Below are 19,372 nucleotides of genomic sequence, written 5' to 3' on the forward strand. Positions count from 1 at the left end.
GTTGAAGTCAGAATTATTAGCCCGCCTGAATTTTTCCCCCCCAATTTCTTTTTAACGGAGAGAAGATTTTTTCAATACATTTTATTTTGTCTTTGCCATGATGACAGTAAATAATATTTTACTAGATATTTTTAGCACGTTCGCCTCACAGCAAGAAGGTCACTGGTTTGAGAATTGGCTGGGTCAGTTGGCATTTCTGTGTGGAGCTTGCATGTTCTCCCCGTGTTCGTGTGGGTTTCCTCCGGGTGCTCCGGTTACCCCCACAGTCCAAAGACATGCACCATAGGTGAATTGAATAAACTAATCTGGCTGTAGTGTATGAGAGAGTGTGTGTGAATGAGTGAGTGTATGTGTGTTTCCCAGTACTAGTTTGCAGCTAGAAGGGCATCCGCTGTGTTAAACATATGCTAGAAGAGTCGGCGGTTCATTCCGCTGTGGTGATCCCTGAAAAATAAAGGATTAAGCTGAAGGAAAATGAATGAATGAATAATAAATGAATGCATGAAATAAACACAATTTGAATTGAAAGTTTAGCAAGTTGGGCTTATTTAGGTACACTAATAATATGCTGTAAGTACACAGATTTGGGTGGACACAAACAAGTTTGTGGAATAATTTTGTCAACCATCTTTAAAAATGAACTTCAGAGGGGTGGAAATGTTTTTTTTATGAATAAAACACCTGTGATATAAAAATCAATACGCAAAAAAATTACTGTTTTACTGTTTTAGACTGTAGTAGCTATATGCATGAAAACTACTCATGTATTGTATATTGGCTCATAAATAAAATAATTCAAGGTTACTATCCTTAGCACTGACATTGTTCAGCATTGATAAAAACCATTACCTTTTGTGGAGTAAAGAGCAGACCACCACTTGATTGATAAATGTAGGTAATTGCAGACTCTATTTCTTTATTGCGCACTCCACAATATTAGCAGCACTGTAGGTAACCACTGTCGGCATGTCTACACTGATCCTAGAATGCCTTTATACTCAGATGAATTAAAACATGTTATAGATTAGCATTAGCATTAGTCATTAGCAAATCTGTACAGTAATTACAAATTTGTACAATTATTAGATTCCACTGACAGCCCACATTTAGCCTACATGTTTTAGGTAATGTTTAGACGTCTATTAGACTTCTTTCAAAATTGATTGGTGGGTCCATCTTGCCTTATATCATCCTTTTAGCTTGTTGATTGTGGTGTAATGGTGTGGGTAATATTTGCAACATTTATGGGCCGTTAGTAATGACTGTATTGTTTAAAAGCAACAGTGTTTGCAGAGTAGTAATTTTCATCAAAGGAGACATGAAAAAATTACTTTACAATATTATTTCATGATGATTTATAAAGTCTTTAAAGGGGAACTATTATGCTCTTTTTTTCAAGATGCAAAATAAGTCTCTGATGTCCCTAGAGTGTGTATGTGATGTTTGAGCTCAAAATTCCCCACAAATAATGTTTTATAACATTATGAAACTGCCCCTTGAGGCTTTTATTCTACTTGTGCCAATTCAGTGACTGTCGCTTTAAGTTTAAATGAGATTGTACTCTTTTTAAAAATGTCAGCATAATGGCAGTTTCAAAAACAAGACTAACACATATCTGTCAACATTGGGATGTGAAAATAAGGGATAACCCCCCCCCTCCCCCCCCCCCCCCCCCCCCCCCCCCCCCACACACACACACACACACACATTTTATGTTAATTTCAGACAAAATGTGTTGTGTTTAAAAGAAAACCCACCAAGATCAACATGTTTATATGTTATTATTATTATGTATATATGTCAGTTCAAACACACACCCGAAACCCAAAGTGTCCACTTTCACTCTGCTTCAAATCGCGTGTACAGAATCCGTTTGGGAAGCAGCATATATTTATCACTATGGTGTGCGTCTGACAATCACGCACACGCAATTGTGCCTGTAATGGAAATGAAGGGAATCACATTTTTATATTTATTTCAAAGTGTTTTCATACCTAAATAAAATGAAAGCACAGAACAGATTCACATTTAAGAGCAAGGGGCATCCCCTGGTGATTTGGCGGTATGGGTTGCATATAGGGAGGATCGGCTCTTTTAATGTTTATTGCCACCCTTCATAGAAAGATTAAAATACGAGAGAATTATGGGAACATACCTTTACGGGATGATAGCGGGATGTAATTGTAAAATACGGGAGTATACTGGGAAAAAAGGGAGGGTTGACAGGTATGGACTAACATTCTTTGTTAATAAGGGAGAGATTGTCATTTATGGGCAGAACTTACCCCTCTGATGTCTGATGACATGGACAAAGGGAGAATGTCAATCAATTAATAAATGTTTACTATTACAAGCTGGTTATATTCACAGACCCCTTATAAAAGTTTTTTTTTTATTGCAAAAGATGTTCCCTTAAAATCATCTACTCCATTGTCTTCTGATAAAAATAAATGATAATCAAAATGTTTGATTGAAAAATACAAACATGTAGTAATTTCAAGTACAAGTACAATAAAAATACAGACTATAAAATACAGCTTAATGTTAAGCATATTATTTATGTGAAAGATCTATCATTCCAGAGACATCTTCATCTTGATGTTTGGTCTCTATAAAGAACACATTTTGTCTTTCTTTTTGTTTACTTTGAATCTTCTTAATTAGGAACTCCACTCTTCTCTCCTCCTGCTGCTGGAAAAAAGAAGCTGCAACTTTCCTCCGAAGACGTCGAGCGTAAACATCCAGTGGCAGCAAGCTGTAGCTGAACAGATAGAGGAACACCAGTGCTGTCACTACACCTGGGTTCAATTGACTAGACTGAGCCTCACAGATATTTGGATCAGAGTGAATGAGGGCTGTGTAAGTTCTGTTGAAGTTGAACAATTCTGTATGACTGTCTGTGCCAAAAAGTTGAAGAATGGTTACTTTTGTTCCAACCTGGGATAGTTACAATCATTGGAAACAGAAGAGGAACAGAAGACAGAATCGTTATTCACAATGATGGAAAGTGATGTAAGAGTGCAAATTATAATATGCATCTGTTTATATTGCAAAACATGTCTTTTTACCAAGAAGGTCTATACAGATTCCAAAGGCAGATACTGATAAGATCAAGGCCTGGCTAATATATGTGTATACCTTGGGGAATTTACGATATGGTCACATGTTGATTGGTCAGTTTGGATCTCACTGTAGTTGTTAAATGTGATTATTTAATTCATCTTGTCTCTATCTAATAACTCTTTGGAGTCTATAACTTGTTCTCAGGTAATGTGTTTTTGCTGAGCGCAAAGATAAGATAATTATAATATTAATTAATGTAACCACGTACACTGATTTTGCACATTTGACTGATTGCTTACCTTTATTTCCTATATTAAATAAACCATATATGTTACCATTTAACTAATTTACTAATTAAAACTGCTATTCAGCAAAAGAGACGGGGTGTGTTTTATATTTTTCAATGAAAATTAAAGAAGGTAGTTATGTATAGGCTCTGTTTTGTTATAAATATGCATACAGTGCAGATGACGGTCATATAAATATGTAGCTACACGATGCCTCAACGTTTTTGGTGTCTGCTAAGTTGTTAATACCAAAATGAAAAAAGGCAGTTCCTTATATCATGTTTTCAATGTTAAGATGTTAAGTGAAACAACATAGCCAGGGAGATGTGATTGACTTTACAGCGTACACTGTTCTATTTTAATATTTACCTGATGTGTCCTTGAGAGATTGTTTTCCATATAACTTATAAGGAAATGATGCAAGATTAAACTTTGATATAGAAATTTTTATAGAATTTTGTGTGAGACATAAACCTAACTAAAATTCTTTAGTGCTTAATAAATAATATCTTTGTACACATACTCCTAATGGCCAAGTACTTGAACCCAATTAACTGCTCCTTGGAGTTATATTTTATTTATTTTTTTTTTATTTATATTTTATTTTTGGAGTTATATTTTATATTATCTTTCGGTTTTATTTTATTATTATTTTCTAGGGGTTTTCACCTTTATTGTGATAGGACAGTGGAGATTTAGACAGAGGAAAGTATAGGGAACAGAGATAGGGGAAGGGTCAGCAAAGGACCTCGAGCTGGGAATCGAACTCGGGTTGCTGTGAACACACTCAGTGCCATGTGTCGACACACTAACCACAAGGCTATTGGCGCCGACTATGTTTCAAAATGATTAGTGAAAAATTAAAGTTGCCCTATAGTCTGAACACATCCTTACAGTTATGAAGAATACCTATTCAGGATTTTAAGGCGAAACTGCTTGAATGGGTTATACCTTTAAGTTGACGTTGATGCTGATGTTGGTGGATGGCATGTTGGAAATCCAAGGACCACCCGATTTCACCAAGAAATACAAGAAATGGTCCAGCACTATCAAAAAGACTGTCATCAGCAGATACAGAGTGATCACCAGGGCTGGAGTCAGGCATCTGAAGAGTTCCCTTTTAGTTATTCTGAAACTGGTGGACTTCACACCATTCTTCACATCCTTTGATTCGATCACGAGTCCTTTTTCTACTGCCTTTTTCCTAAGCCCACTTGTGAGATATGTGTTGTCAAATCTTACAGACGTCAAATAAGAGCGAATGTACATGACAGACTCCACAAACAAATACAAAACAAAAATGGCAGCAAAAATTCTGCTGAACAGTAACTTCAGATTGTGCACTTGACTTTTAATTTCAGAGAAATCCTCCTTCACGTGTTGACTTAAGGAATGCAACCGTCCCTTCACTTCAGAGACGTTAATATTAGTGGTGTGATCAAAATCACGCAGCGTTTGTACTAAATTACGATTCACGTTCTCTTTAGCAGTTGTGACCATATTTTCCTTGATGGTGTTTATGAGCTCTGAGCTGCTCAGGAGGCTTTGGGAGAGTTTTTCTGATGCACACTTCACAACATGTGTTAGAGTTGCGATGTTGGCAGCCATGTTGGGTAGGACGTACAGCACCACAATCATAACAGATGTAGACAAAAGCAGTTTGCGGCCCTGTTGGGTGAACAGCGTCGGGAAGATTAGCGTGACGGCACATCGGAATGGATGGATGAGAGCTGACAGGATAAACACTGCTGTGGCATAGATACCAACTGCGATCAGTGCCGTCTGGATGTTATATCTCAAAAGATTAATGAGCCAATAGAAAAGCAGCGAGGAGGTTATAGCAACCAATGATAGGCAGAGAACCAGCAGAGTGAGCAGATGAGATGCAGCTTGAGGAGTCGGAGAAGAGTAACACAACCAGAGAGTCTCCAAACTATGTTTCACTGACGGTCTAACACACACAAACATGGAAAGAGAGAGATCAGTCAGAGAATAAAGATATACAGTGTTCGGGAGTATCTTAGATAATAGCAAAATAGATAATTACAATAATTACAAAATAGATAGGTTATGTAATACGTGAGTTAATATGAATAATATGTGAGTTATGAAATTGTTAATGATTGAATATATATATATATATATATATATATATATATATATATATATATATATATATATATATATATATATATATATATATATATATATATATATATATATCCCAAATTATGTTTAACAGAGCAAGGAAATTTTCACAGTTTGTCTGATAATATTTTTTCTTCTGGAGATTGTCTTATTTGTTTTATTTCGGCTAGAATAAAAGTTCTTTTTAATTTTTTCAAAGCCATTTTAAATTATTAGCCCTTTAAGCTATTTTTTTTTTCGATAGTCCACAAAACAAACATTTGTTATAGAATAACTTGTCTAATTACCCTAACCTGCCTAGTTAACATAATTAGCCTAGTTAAGCCTTTAAATGTCACTTTAAGCTGTATAGAAGTGACTTGAAAAATATCTAGTAAAATATTATTTACTGTCATCATGAATCAGTTAATCACAACTCAATAAATCAGTTATTAGAAATAAGTTATTAAAACTATTATGTTTAGAAATGTGTTGGAAAAAATCTTCTCTTCGTCAAACAGAAATCGGGGAAAAAATAAACAGGGGGGCTAATAATTTAGGGGGTTTAATAATTCTGACTTCTACTATATATATATATATATATATATATATATATATATATATATATATATATATATATATATATATATATATATATATATATATATATATATATATATATATATATATATATATATAATTTTAATTAATTATAATTTTAATTTTTATTTTTTTGCTTTTCCTGTTTTTGATGTGCATTTACGGTGGCCGAGAGAGCTTGACATGCTGTAATTTGAGATAACATATGCAATTACAAAAAACACCAGCAAATTAAGAAAAGATCTTCATCCGTTAGACAGCACACATGCTGCAAATTCTCGCAAATAAAATTGCTGCACTTTCTCGCAGAGCAAACCATTTACGAAAACGCACTGCATTTTCTCACTTTGAAAAAATACTTACAAAAACAACGAAACATAGCGGAAATGTTTCAAGGGGACCCAAAAACGTGGCGGACACTGCTGCGCGCGTCTATTGCCCAGTGAAGTTGTAGGTGATCTTTGAAAGATCAAAGTGAGTTTTTGTTTGTTTATTTTAACATTCTGTTTTCCTTGTCTGTTGTATGTTATTAGCGTTAATAACCATAACCTAAATAGCCGGGTCCATCACGTTTTAGAGTCCCCTTGAAATATTTCCGTTGTGTTCAGTGCTATTATAAGTGTTGTGAGAAAATGCAGCACATTTTCGTAAAGTGTGCTGTGGGAAAATGCAGGCGATTTACTAATTTGTTTGCGTTGTGAGAAAATGCAGCGCGTTTTTTAAAAATGTGTCTGCGTTGTGAGGATTTGCAGCACATGTGCTGTCAAATGGATGAAGATCTTTTCTCAGTGTTAGCCATATATATGCCATATTGATGTATTAAGTTAAATTCTGTAAGTTAGCGTCTCTGATATCTACAAAGTAGGTATGTAGGTTCAAATATTCTCCAGAAATGGTTTTAAACTTATTTCTTACTTCAAAAAATGCGCCTAGAATCAAAAGGTCTTTATTGACCATATTGGTAAAGGTCATGAATAATAGGCTCAGCTCTATAGGCTAGCTCTCAGAGCTTACTATCTCTCTCTCATGCACACATACTGTACACACAGCATAATGTACAGTGTAATATACATGGGCAAAATAATCATACTGTATTGGTCAAAAAAGTATTTTAACAAATGGAGTAGATTCAATTCAATTCATGTTTATTTATATAGCAATATTTTCACAATGTGTCAAAGCAGCTTAGATGCGCTGTTAATCTTTTTTAACTTAAAGTCTACATGAAAAGCTGCAACCATTTATTATTATTTTTTTGTATTGTGGTGCAGTTCCTAAAGAAATAGGGCGTGGCTTGTTTTTTCTACTGTGAGCTGATTGGATGTAGGAAAGTACACTGAAAAAAATTATTCAAAGATGAATCCTTGGATTTACTAAATTTTTTACATTAAGTGATTGTAAACAATTTATTTGGGCTGAATTTAAACAAACAAATTAAGTTGAACATTATTTAATTTGTTTAAATTCAACACAAATAAATTGTTTGCAACAGTGCTGCATGCAACACTTTTTTTCAGTACATTTCATTCAGAAAGATCAGGAAAAGGGTTTCGGGAGAGTTATTACAATCCAACAGACACCTCTTCTTCACCATTTCTGATTGTTGTCATGGCTATGTATGTATACCCCAGACAGAGGTAATCTGAGAATTTAATTATAAGCAAACAGGAAGTGCTTTTTTCATTTCAGTTACAAGGGATTACAAGGGAAAACTTTTTTTTTTTCTTAACGGCAGAAAGATTTGATTTCATGTATACTTTAAATGGCAGAGAGTTTTATTTTAGCACAGAATGAGTGAGCTATCCAAACCACCAGACAAACAACCTAAACTAAAATATAGGCTGAATCATAATTACCCCCGACAAAAGAGACCAACAGAGAAGTATTGTGTTGTTTTTTGTAGCTATAATGCAAATGTAAACACAGTCAGGAATTAATATCAACCTCTGCATCCACAAATGACATTTAATAAAGTGTATTGCTATTTCTTTACTCCAGAGAAATCGCAGTGAGAGCTAATAAGATTAGGCAGTAAGAGTGATAAGATATGTTAATTAAATGTGCATAAAAAAATACTCAGCAGTCAACATGTGTTTGTTACCTCAAATTACAAACATATCTGGCTAATTTCACAATAAACACGATAAGATACAAATACCTTAAACCTCTTTGGTGCTGAACAAATTTATAATCTGTATATATACCCCATTTTGCATTCTGACTACTCTAAAGAGTGCTTGCTTAGGTCTGATTCTTATCCACAAGGGTTTCAACTTCACAGAATTTACATGAGTATAGAAGGAAAAACAGTGTTTGAGGCTCACAGTATTCCCATTCTTATTCTTCAACTATACCTTGGTATACAGATTTTCTATATAGGGCACCTTTAAGTAGAATTAGCATAGTTCTTTTTTTCAGGAATAAAGGGACAGTTCACGCAAAAATAAAAATTCAGTCATCATTTACTCATCTGTTCTGCTGAACACATAAAAAGAGGAAACATGTAGCCACTGACTTTAATAGAATAATTTTCCAACTTTGGAAGTCAATGACTACTGGTTTCCAACATTTTTCAAAATATCTTCTTTTGTGTTTAACAGAAGTAAAAACAGTTTAGATCCACTTTGAGATGGGAAATCTTTAATTTTGGCGTGAACTCACTCTTTAACAGTATTTTTCATAGTTTTTTTCCAAAGCATTGTTAGATGTCAGTGCTTAATGTGATAGATACGCAAAAAAAAAATCAAACACTAATAAAGTATTTTTGGTTATAACTTTAAATCAGCATTTAATTTCAGAATGGTCTTCATGAAAACGATGACTGATTTTGACAAAGGATTTTGTTAGTAATACTGTAAGGTTCACCATGTCGGGTTTAAATGCTTGAAAATCATTAACATACATTAGAAAATTAGTAATCAAAAAGTAATTGGTTACATTAATAATAAAAAGTTACTACTTATTGCATTTACAAAGTATCCTTCCTAACATTAAAGACCTATTAGATGAAATGAAATGTTTATCTCTAAATGAAAACTGGATGAGTCAGTAAAGCATATAATAAACTGTAATTGATTTTTATGGATTGATGTGCAGTGAGCTATCTCTGAAAGTCTTGAAATTTCATATGTAATAAAAGGTGACAGGTTCATGGACAGATTAATCAGATTTTTTTCTGTCAGTCAGTCCTTTTGAAAATTTCCAGGATTGACTGCGTTAGAGCTCTTTTTCTATGGACACACTCTTAAAATCATTCTATGCACATCACTCTTAAAACTATTTTTTTGACATCACTCTTGCATCTCACATCATCATGTGTATAAATATCATATTAATTAGGCCTGTCATAATAATCAATATATCCACTTATTGTGCAATACTTGGAGATGACCTCAATAATTTTTGCCATTGCATATATTTACAAATACACACATAACGTTAAAGCCATTTTACTATGACGTTTACGTTCTACCTCACTGCTGTCAACATTTATAATTGGACATTTAATAGTATATATAATAGGACATTTACCTTTTTAACATCAAATTATAGAATCTAAATAGCCTTAAGAATGCCAAGTATTTTAAAGTGCTTATGGCTATTTGCATTATTATATAATCAGTGGCATAAAATGATCTCAAAATGACAATATTATCGCTTATCGTAACAATGTCTGTAACTATATATGTTAATATACAAATTTCCTCATCGTGACAGGTCTAACATTAATACAGTACTAATTAAATCATGTTTTAATCATATTACATAGTATATACATTAGCACTATATGTAAAGCAAATCCAATATTCACAACTATAGGTTACGCAGTCAATTCATTCATTATTCATTTTGCTTTATTATACTTTTTAAAAATGCTGAAAATATTGACATACCTGAGGGAAAACAGAGAGAGATGGTTTCGAAAGGCCATTGTTACTGTTTGTTATGAGAAGACCTGGAGGAGAGGATGGATTTATCTCAACATTAAATGATTTGTCATCATTATAATAGAACCGGCCAGTTTCATATTGAGCTGGACACCAAAAACACACACTTATATTTATATACACACACACAATCCTATGACTGTGAGCTGGGCTCTGAACAAACATGTACCGTGACTCATTCAGTTGCTCATACTCACATGAGACTCAAACACAGGTCATACTGCAACACATGACAATGCAGAAAAAAAACAAAAACATATCCTTAAGGGAAGTGTGTTAATGCTGTGCTTGCTGCTTTCTAATGTTTTTTTCTTGATCATGTACTTTATTTATTAGGGCAGTTGTGTATTTGCATGACCATTGTTCCACGTTCCCATGTTTTTATTATTTTGTATGAGTTTTTTGAGTGTTTAATAATGCAGACTGGAGTTTTTGGGATAGTTTAGTAAAAATGAAAACAATAAAACAAATAAATTTACTCTCCTTTTCAGCAATGGGTATTAGTTTTGGTTCGTCTATGTTATTGGCATGTGTATAGATGGCATCACTACTTGCCATACACTTTTTATACTTTCATATACACTTATTTAACAACACACTTTACATGCCAATTTGCACATAACAGCTGCACATATAACGTTGTATATAGTAATATAGCTGTACATACACTAGTCAATTTGTATATTTGCACTCACTACTTACTTCTACTTTTTAAAATACAATTATCTGTTTTTTGTCCTGTCTCTGTTATCCTGTTGCACTGTAGAAGCTCTGTCACGAAAACAAATTCCTCGTATGTGTGAACATTCCTGGCAATAAAGCTCTTTCTGATTCTGATTTATTTATTTATTTATAGATTTATTTTTTCCATTGATTTTTTTTTTTTTATTTTAATTTTTTGTCTGATAGCCATTGGCCTGCATTTTATGAATCATTAATATCACAGTTTCAGCTAAAAATATTCTACTTCTAACTACTAATGAAAAAAGTCATCAGCACATTTGGAAATCCTTAATAATTAACAGCTAGTTTTAATTTTTGGACAAATTATTCCTTTAAAGGGCACCTATTTTACCCCTTTTTAAGATTTAAGATAAGCGTTTTGTGTCTCCAGAATGTCTCTGTAAAGTTTCAGCTCAAAACACCCATCAGATAATTTGTTACAACTTTCAGAACGTTATAATTATCTGCTCTGGACACTGTTTTTGTTGCCTGTGCCTTTAATGCTTGTTCACCCCATCCACCATTCCCACATGCCTTTCAGAGTGTGCCTCAATCTGCATTAGATAAACAGCACAGTGACAGATATGAACATGCAGATCTCATGTAACGTTTGTGAGAAATACAACAGTAAGAACTTTCCCAATGATGATTTGATGTATTTGTTGTGGAGTTCATTCAAGCCTTTCTGCAATGATGAGTCACACACAATGTTGTTACAAAGTTCACAGACATACACACAGATACTCTTACACAGTATGTGCGTTTAAATTAGCACTGTTTTTGCACGGCAAATGTGACAGGATACACGTTATTATACACTGCTGTATGAATATTCGTTATGAAAATGAACAAAATAAACCTGATTTAGTGTCCACAAACCAGGATTGAAGCGTATTCTTTTATAATTGTACTCACATGCGGCTGTGATGATAAAGACGTTGAAGAATTAAGAATTAAGTAAAGAACTGCTGTAATTAATTACAAACATGCACTGTTTTAAAAACATTTTGAACTTGTAAAACTCATTCTTGATCACATTTGATGATGATTGATTATCACAGTGAGTTAAACAGATCTTTTAATCCCGGTTGCTTTGCGCACGTCCTGTCTTGTTGATATGATTATATGCTCTACTATGGAGACATGTTAATATGAGGCTGTCAATTAATTCAGTGGGCAGGGAAACCGCACTCCTACGTCACTTTGCAGTCGGCCTCAAAATGAAAGTGATATTGATCCAATTTTAACATTAGGAAATAAAAAAAAGAGACTTATTCTTCATATCACCCCAATATGCCAGTGGACACACTATACCTAGACACAGTTCTGTCCAAACAGCTTAAAAAAGATTATTTTTATTATAGGTTGCCTCTAAATGTGCCGCTGGTTTAGTGGTTTACCAATAACTAATCATTTTCTTGGTTCAAAGTTTTAATTACATTTTAAGGATACTAAACTGAATTATAATGATAGAAATGTTAATTGTTAATTACAGCACACACGATATAAATACAATAAATTTACAATACTAAAACAATACTAAACATTTACAATCTAAAAAAACATTTATTATTTATTACAAATGTTCAGATTAGGTTAAAAACATAAACATTATTTCAAATAAGTGTTTTACCAGTGTAAAACTACATGGACAGTTGAAGTCAGAATTATTAGCCCCCCTTTAAATTTTTTTCCTTTTTTAAATATTTTCCAAATGATGTTTATCAGAGCAAGGAAATTTGACACAGTATATTATATTATCATTATTTTTATTATTATTATTATAAGTCTTATTTGTTTTATTTCGGCTAGAATAAAAGCAGTTTTCAATTTTTTTTATGAACCATTTTAAGGTCAAAATTATTAGCCCCTTTAAGCTAATTTTGTTTCCGAATGTCTACAGAACAAACCATACTTATACAATAACTTATCTAATTATCCTAACCTGCCTAGTTAACCTAGTTAAGACTTTAAATGTCACTTTAAGCTCTATAGAAATGTCTTGAAAAAATCTAGTAAAATATTATTTACTGTCATCATAACAAAGAGAAAATAAATTATTAGAAATGAGTTATTAAAACTATTATGTTTAGAAATGGGTAAAAAAATCTCTCCATTGAACAGAGAGTTGAATTGGGGAAAAAAATTAACGGGGCTAATAATTCAGGGGGTCTAATAATTCTGACTTCAACTGTATATAAATATTATATATACAGCTTTGGAAAAAACTAATCAAAGAGCACTTGAATTGACAGATTTAATGGATTAGGTTTGAGTAAAATTTTTATTTGTTTTATTTTGTTAAAGGTCTGATGAATTTTCCAAATTTGAAACAAAAACATGGCCGTTTGTAGCACTTTTATTTTCAGAAAGTGAGTATGTTTACATGGACACCAATAATCCGATTTTAATACGATTAAGACAATACTCTGATTAAGAGTCTACTATGTAAACAGTGATTTTTGATTGCTTTAATCCGACTAAAGTCATAATCAAACTAAACAGAAGTTGAATTAAGACATGTGGATGATGATTTAGTCACATTAATGAAGTGCAGTACAGACATGTAAACACTGCAATAAAACTATTACCATAGTGTAGGGTTTTCGCCACATTTTGCGACAGGATAGTCCATACACACACGGCTGTTTGACACTATTCTCTGCACCTACTGAGTCAGTGAAGGACCACAGACAGCTGCAACACAAAATGTAGAGGTTTTTTTCTAACCCATACTGTGTGTGGTATCAAATTCCATTAAAACAACACTCTTCCATAAGTTCATACTCGCATCCAATATCTCGTTCGTCAAAGGGGCAAGCAAGAAATGCTCCTGAATGAAAATGAAAGTGGCAAACTGCAGTTAAAGTCAACAAATTAAAAATGAATCACCCGAAATTACATGAAACTCCAGAGGAAATGTGGATAGCGTGGTGACGCAATGACATTAATCAAATTATATGCTATGACATGTAAAACGGGATCATTAAATGAACATTAAAAATGCAACTCATGTAAACACCTTAATCATATTATTGTCTTATTCAGATCAAGGCAAATAATTCGATTACTGATGTCCATGTAAATGTCACTAACGATTGGTCAGAATAGCAAATGGATTCATATGTTGTGATAGAAAATTAGGCTTATTCCACCAATATACAGATTTCTTAACACTTCTGAAGTTAAAACTTTGTATTCTGTTGTTTTAAAATGAATATAAACATGGCATGGCACCTTTTCATTTAATACAAAAGAATAATCTTTAAATTACAATAATTTAGAGTAAATTTAAATCAGTAGTTTAACAGAATAAAACAAAACCATTTTACTCAAATGCATAACTATAAATCAAGAGAATCTGATAATTGTCCTTATTTTTTTCGCATACCTGTGAAGTTTAAAACATTCTTTAATTTCCAGCCCCAAATTGCAGAAGTGGCCTCAAAGCACAAGAGGGCGATGCTGAGCAGGAAGTGAGGTCATAATAGTGTTGCTCCATCCACAGCAGGAATCCCTCAGTTAAGCAATTTTCCATTTCGTTTTAGTCATATATACACATGATATCCACAATATACAGTATATGAATGTATATGTCATATCCATCTCTCTAACCAGTCATATTCATAGCCGCTATAGTATGTGTAGCCACCGTTGCTAATGAAGCATTTAAAGGTCTTGCCCAATCAGGGTACAAGTGAAGATTGAACATATGAAGAGCCCATGTGTTCATGGCCAGAGACACACACAGAATCCCCAGGATGTTCATCACAAACCCCGTTTTTACCTGTAAATAAACACACACGTCTTATTGTGTACCTGAAAACAGCATCTGTGTGTGCTCTGGATTAATGATATTTATGTGTTTTTGTGGTTGTTTTCTCACCATGTCTTTGACCATCAGGTGTCCGGAGGCGAAGGCGATTGAGTTTGGAGGTGTGGACACAGGAAGCATGAAAGCATAAGAGCATCCAGTTGTTGCTGGGATCATGAAATACAGCGGGTTCACTTTCACACGGATGGCCTGAAAATACAGGAGGTGTAATGTTACAATGTATTTCTAATACACATAGGACTTATCTTCTGTATCGTATGGGTTCATTCATTCATTCATTCCTTCAGCTTAGTCCCTTATTTATCAGGGGTCACCACAGCGGAATGAACCGCCAACTATTCCAGCATGTGTTTTACGCAGCAGATACCCTTTCAGCCACAACCCTGTATTGGGAAACACTCATACACTCTCAATTTTGCTTACCCAATTCACTTATACCGCATGTCTTTGGACTGTGGGGGAAACTGGAGCACCCGGAGGAAACCCACGCCAAGACGGGGAGAACATGCAAACTAAACACAGAAATGCCAACTGGCCCAGCCAGGACTCAAAACTAACAACCTTCTTACTGTAAGGAGACAATGCTAACCACTGAGCCCCCGTGCTGCCCCTGTCTTATGGATAGTTCACCCAAAATGACAAATTTTCTATCATCATTCACTTGTCACAAACTTCTTTGCATTTTTTTCTTCTGTTGAACACAAAAGAAGATATTTTGGAAAATGATGAAAACCTGTAACCATTTGGTTCATCTCAATTCGCATACTATCCATCCTGAATAGTATTTGAAAACAGAATTACAGTAGTATGTCCCAAACCTTACTATGTTGAAAAAAAGTATGCCAAAGATTCCTGGATGGTGTACTACAGTATTTGCTGAGTCTAACCGCTAATAGTGTCCACAATACATTACCCATAAGTTCAATTAGAACTACAAACTTCAGGTAAAAAGTGTAAACAAACGCACCAGATGCGCAGGACCAACCATCAACTAGAAAGGTCTTTGTAAAGTTGTTTGATTATTAATCCAAATATAGCCAACTGTAATATATTTAAATTGCATTTTCCATGTTATATTTAATCTGCAACAGTAATGTGAACTCATATAAAAATGTGTTTGGACTTCTAAATGTAAAATTATCCAAAGACCTGAGGAGATTTCTCTGCATGAAAGACTCGCGAATGGCAGATTAACCTGCTGCTGCACCTCCAATAAGGTAGGTAATTAAATAGGAAAGAAATGTGGATGATGTGTCGAGATGATTGACGAGGGACGTATGCAACATAACGGTCTGTTAATGAGGTAGTAGTATGTCCCAAATCTTGCATACTGTTACACACTTAAAGGACACATAGTATAAGTATGCAAATTGGTATGCAGCAATTGACTTCGATAGTATTTGTTTTTCCTATTATAGAAGTCTATGGTTACATGTTTCTGACATTTTTCAAAATAACTTCTTTTGTGTTGAATAGAACAAAAAAACTCAAAGCTTTAAAACCATTTGAGTGAGTAAATATTGAGTAAATTTTCATTTTGGGGATGAACTATCCCTTTAAGGGGGACATTATTCTTAAGGGGGCTTATTTATTCTTTATATTGTACTGTTGCCTGAGATACACTTATAATTATTATTAATTTTTACATTAAACAAAAATAAACTTTATAAGTAATAGACTACTGTTTTCTGTGCTGTTCTGACCCTCTTCTTGTAGACTCTGAATTAAATGCCCTCTGTTATGATAGGTGTTCTGTTTTGCATACAGGTATGCGTGTTTGACAGCCTAAATCTTTCATAGATGAACGCTGCCGTGATTTAGGTTAATAACACCAAAATACTGAGTACACAGTAAACGGTCTGTAATGACCCACAAAGCGATAGTGATCGCATGATAAAAAATTACTCTGACTTTTGTGGTACAACATTCCTGTCAGATCCAATATTGTTGGCACAGCATAGACCCTTTTCACATTTCTGGGTTTCTCAGTAGTGGAAGTCATCATAGTTGGGAAAACTTAGAGCGCAGTGAATGGGAGAATACAACAAATAATTTTTACAATCTTAAATTTATAAATAATAAAATAATAAAAGAAAAACTCCTCGATGACGTTATAAAGACTTTCAGAAAAGGCAGAAAAAAATTGTGTGAGACTGATGACGGCAGCCAGGAGAGAAAATAATGTCAGATTTGCTGTCCTGTCCCATAGACGATGCATTAGAAACGCCTTGCACAAGCGGTAATTTAATTTTTGCAATTTGAAGCAAAGATAATATAATGTATGCGTAAATACATATAAATGTTCATATGTTTAAAAAAAAATCTAAATATTAAAATCGCTCAAGCATGTAAGATGCTGATGACCATTAAATGCGTCATAACAGGCTTGTGAAAAAGAACCATTACTGATCCTTAATGCTGGGATCAGAAAAAAGGCAATGCATTTGCACTGGACAGTGTTTTGTTGTCATCAGAGCCATCTTTACATTTACATAGACCTGTGTTTGTCACTCAGATTATTTAGCCATTACAGGGTGAATCGGTGGGTGGAGCTAATCATGCAGAGATGTAGAAGTACCCACTGATCTCCTTCTCTGGAGGCGGAGTTCAACAACACAATTATGTAATAAAGTGTCTCATTGCACAACCTGTCAAAATAAGATGTTTTTACACCAACAAGTATGTTCTAGAACGTAGTTTAGGAGTTATTCTCTATTTCAGCTAGCAGATTCTGATCCTCAAATGACTTGACTGTAGTCTGGGAACATACTGCATCACTCCAGTCTGCTTACAGACAGGAGGTTAAGGAGTTGGCTGTCTGGTGTAGCCACAACAACCTGGAGCTCAACACGCTCAAAACAGTGGAGATGATAGTGGACTTCAGGAGAAACCCCCCTGCTCTCCCCCCACTGAGCATCATGGACAGCATTGTGGCAGCAGTGGAGTCATTCAGGTTCCTGGGCACCACCATCTCTCAGGACCTGAAGTGGGACACTCACATTGACTCCATTGTCAAAAAAGCTCAACAGAGGATGTACTTTCTTCGTCAGCTGAGGAAGTTTAACCTCCCAAAGGAGCTGCTGAAACAGTTCTACACCTCCATCATTGAATCAGTCATCTGCACATCAATAACTGTCTGGTTTAGCTCAGCTACTAAATACGACCTCCAAAGACTACATCGAATAGTACGGACTGCTGAGCGAATCACTGATACAACCCTTCCTACTCCCCAAGAACTGTACTTATCCAGAGCGAGCAGAAGGGCTGCCAAAATCACTCTGGACCCCTCACACCCAGCACACTGCCTCTTTGAACTTTTACCTTCTGGTCGACGCTACAGAGCACTGCGCACCAGAACAGCCCGACACAGAAACAGTTTCTTCCCTCAGGCAATCCATCTCATGAACACTTGATGATAATAATTGTGGAACCAACATCACTACTTGCTATACACTTTTATACACATATACACTTATTTAACAACACACTTTACATGCCAATTTGCACATAACAGTTGCACATATAACGTTGTATATAGTAATAAACATGTACATACACTTGTCAATCTGTATATTTGCACTCACTACTTACTTCTATTTTTTAAAATATATTTATTATCTGTTTTTTGTCCTGTCTCTGTAATCCTGTTGCACTGTAGAAGCTCTGTCACGAAAACAAATTCCTAGTATGTGTGAACATACCTGGCAATAAAGCTCTTTCTGATTCTGATTCTGATTCTGATTATCCTGAATTTCAATATTTCTCACCCAATGGGGTGAAGGCCTGGTAAAGGTGCATTAATATGCACACACTTCATTTCTGAGCAATCAGAAAACGATATTTCTTTCAGAAGATTAAAGTCAAACTGACAAAGTTTTAAAACACATGCAAAGTTTTTGCATAAATAGCTGAAGCACAAGTTGTAAAAGCATTTAGGAAAGTTGTAAACTTTCTGTTCATCAAAGTACAAAAAAGGTTTTATAAAGTTTTTAAATGGTTTTAAGTGTAATATTATCTCTCAAGCATCAAAATCAGCATTATTAGTTTTCTGAAAGATCATGTAATACTGAAAACTGAAGTAAGGATACTAAAATTCAGATTTGCTATTTAAGGAATAAATGATGCAAAAAAATCAATAAAAATCGCTGGCACTTTTTAAAATACTGATTTTGCTGCTCATTTAAAATACTTTAGTTAAATGATGAAACTACAAATATCCATAAATACATGTTTGTAAATTAGGTTAAATGTTCTTTAAATATGTATAATCTGTGTTACTAATATGCACATATAATATACGCATAAGCTGTTATTAGTTAATAAGACCCACTGCTGATTTATAAATAAATGTTGCCTTGGTGAGCATACAAGACTTCTATATTTAAATGTAAAGAATAAACCCCCATCTACACAACAAAGATGTGCGGCACATTTGTCCATACTAGTTCAGCGATGACTGGAAGGAAGATGATGATGGTGGCTGTGTTACTGGCAAATTCAGTGAAGCAGGCAATAAAGGCTGTGATGAGCATCACAGCGACCGGAGGTGGAACCTGAGCCAGAGGCTGCAAGTGGTTTCCTATCCATACTGCTAAGCCGGACTCCTAATACCAAAAATAAATAAATGAATAAATAAATGAATAAATAAATAAATTAATATATTAATATACATTTGTGGTTACTGGCACACTTATTTTCTGTTGTTCCATTTGTTTTATTGGATTAGACCATTTAGGTATTAATTACATATTCAGCTATTAGCCATGTATTTCAGACTTTACGTCAGTAAA

General features: G+C 34.2%; 2 protein-coding genes across 2 annotated transcripts in view; both read right to left on the reverse strand.

The window, feature by feature from the left end:
- Window positions 1-2,510: 2,510 nt before the first annotated feature.
- ocstamp (osteoclast stimulatory transmembrane protein) lies at window positions 2,511-10,008 on the reverse strand. Its single transcript, XM_056464325.1, has 3 exons — window positions 9,971-10,008; window positions 4,302-5,301; window positions 2,511-2,937 (listed from the first exon to the last, which is right to left on the reverse strand). The coding sequence occupies exons 1-3, from the start codon at window positions 10,006-10,008 to the stop codon at window positions 2,554-2,556; spliced, it is 1,422 nt and encodes a 473-aa protein (XP_056320300.1). The 3' UTR covers window positions 2,511-2,553.
- A 2,857-nt stretch (window positions 10,009-12,865) lies between these two features.
- Window positions 12,866-19,372, reverse strand: part of slc13a3 (solute carrier family 13 member 3) — a 30,888-nt gene continuing 24,381 nt past the window's right edge. The window contains exons 11-13 of the mRNA XM_056463476.1: window positions 19,025-19,186; window positions 14,634-14,771; window positions 12,866-14,534 (exon numbers count right to left, since the gene is read on the reverse strand). Of these exons, the coding sequence (XP_056319451.1) occupies window positions 14,358-14,534; window positions 14,634-14,771; window positions 19,025-19,186 (477 nt within the window). The 3' untranslated portion in view covers window positions 12,866-14,357. The remainder of the gene's footprint in view (window positions 14,535-14,633; window positions 14,772-19,024; window positions 19,187-19,372) is intronic.

The sequence above is a fragment of the Danio aesculapii genome, chromosome 8 (genome assembly GCF_903798145.1).
Source record: "Danio aesculapii chromosome 8, fDanAes4.1, whole genome shotgun sequence".
Taxonomy (NCBI): Eukaryota; Metazoa; Chordata; class Actinopteri; order Cypriniformes; family Danionidae; genus Danio; species Danio aesculapii.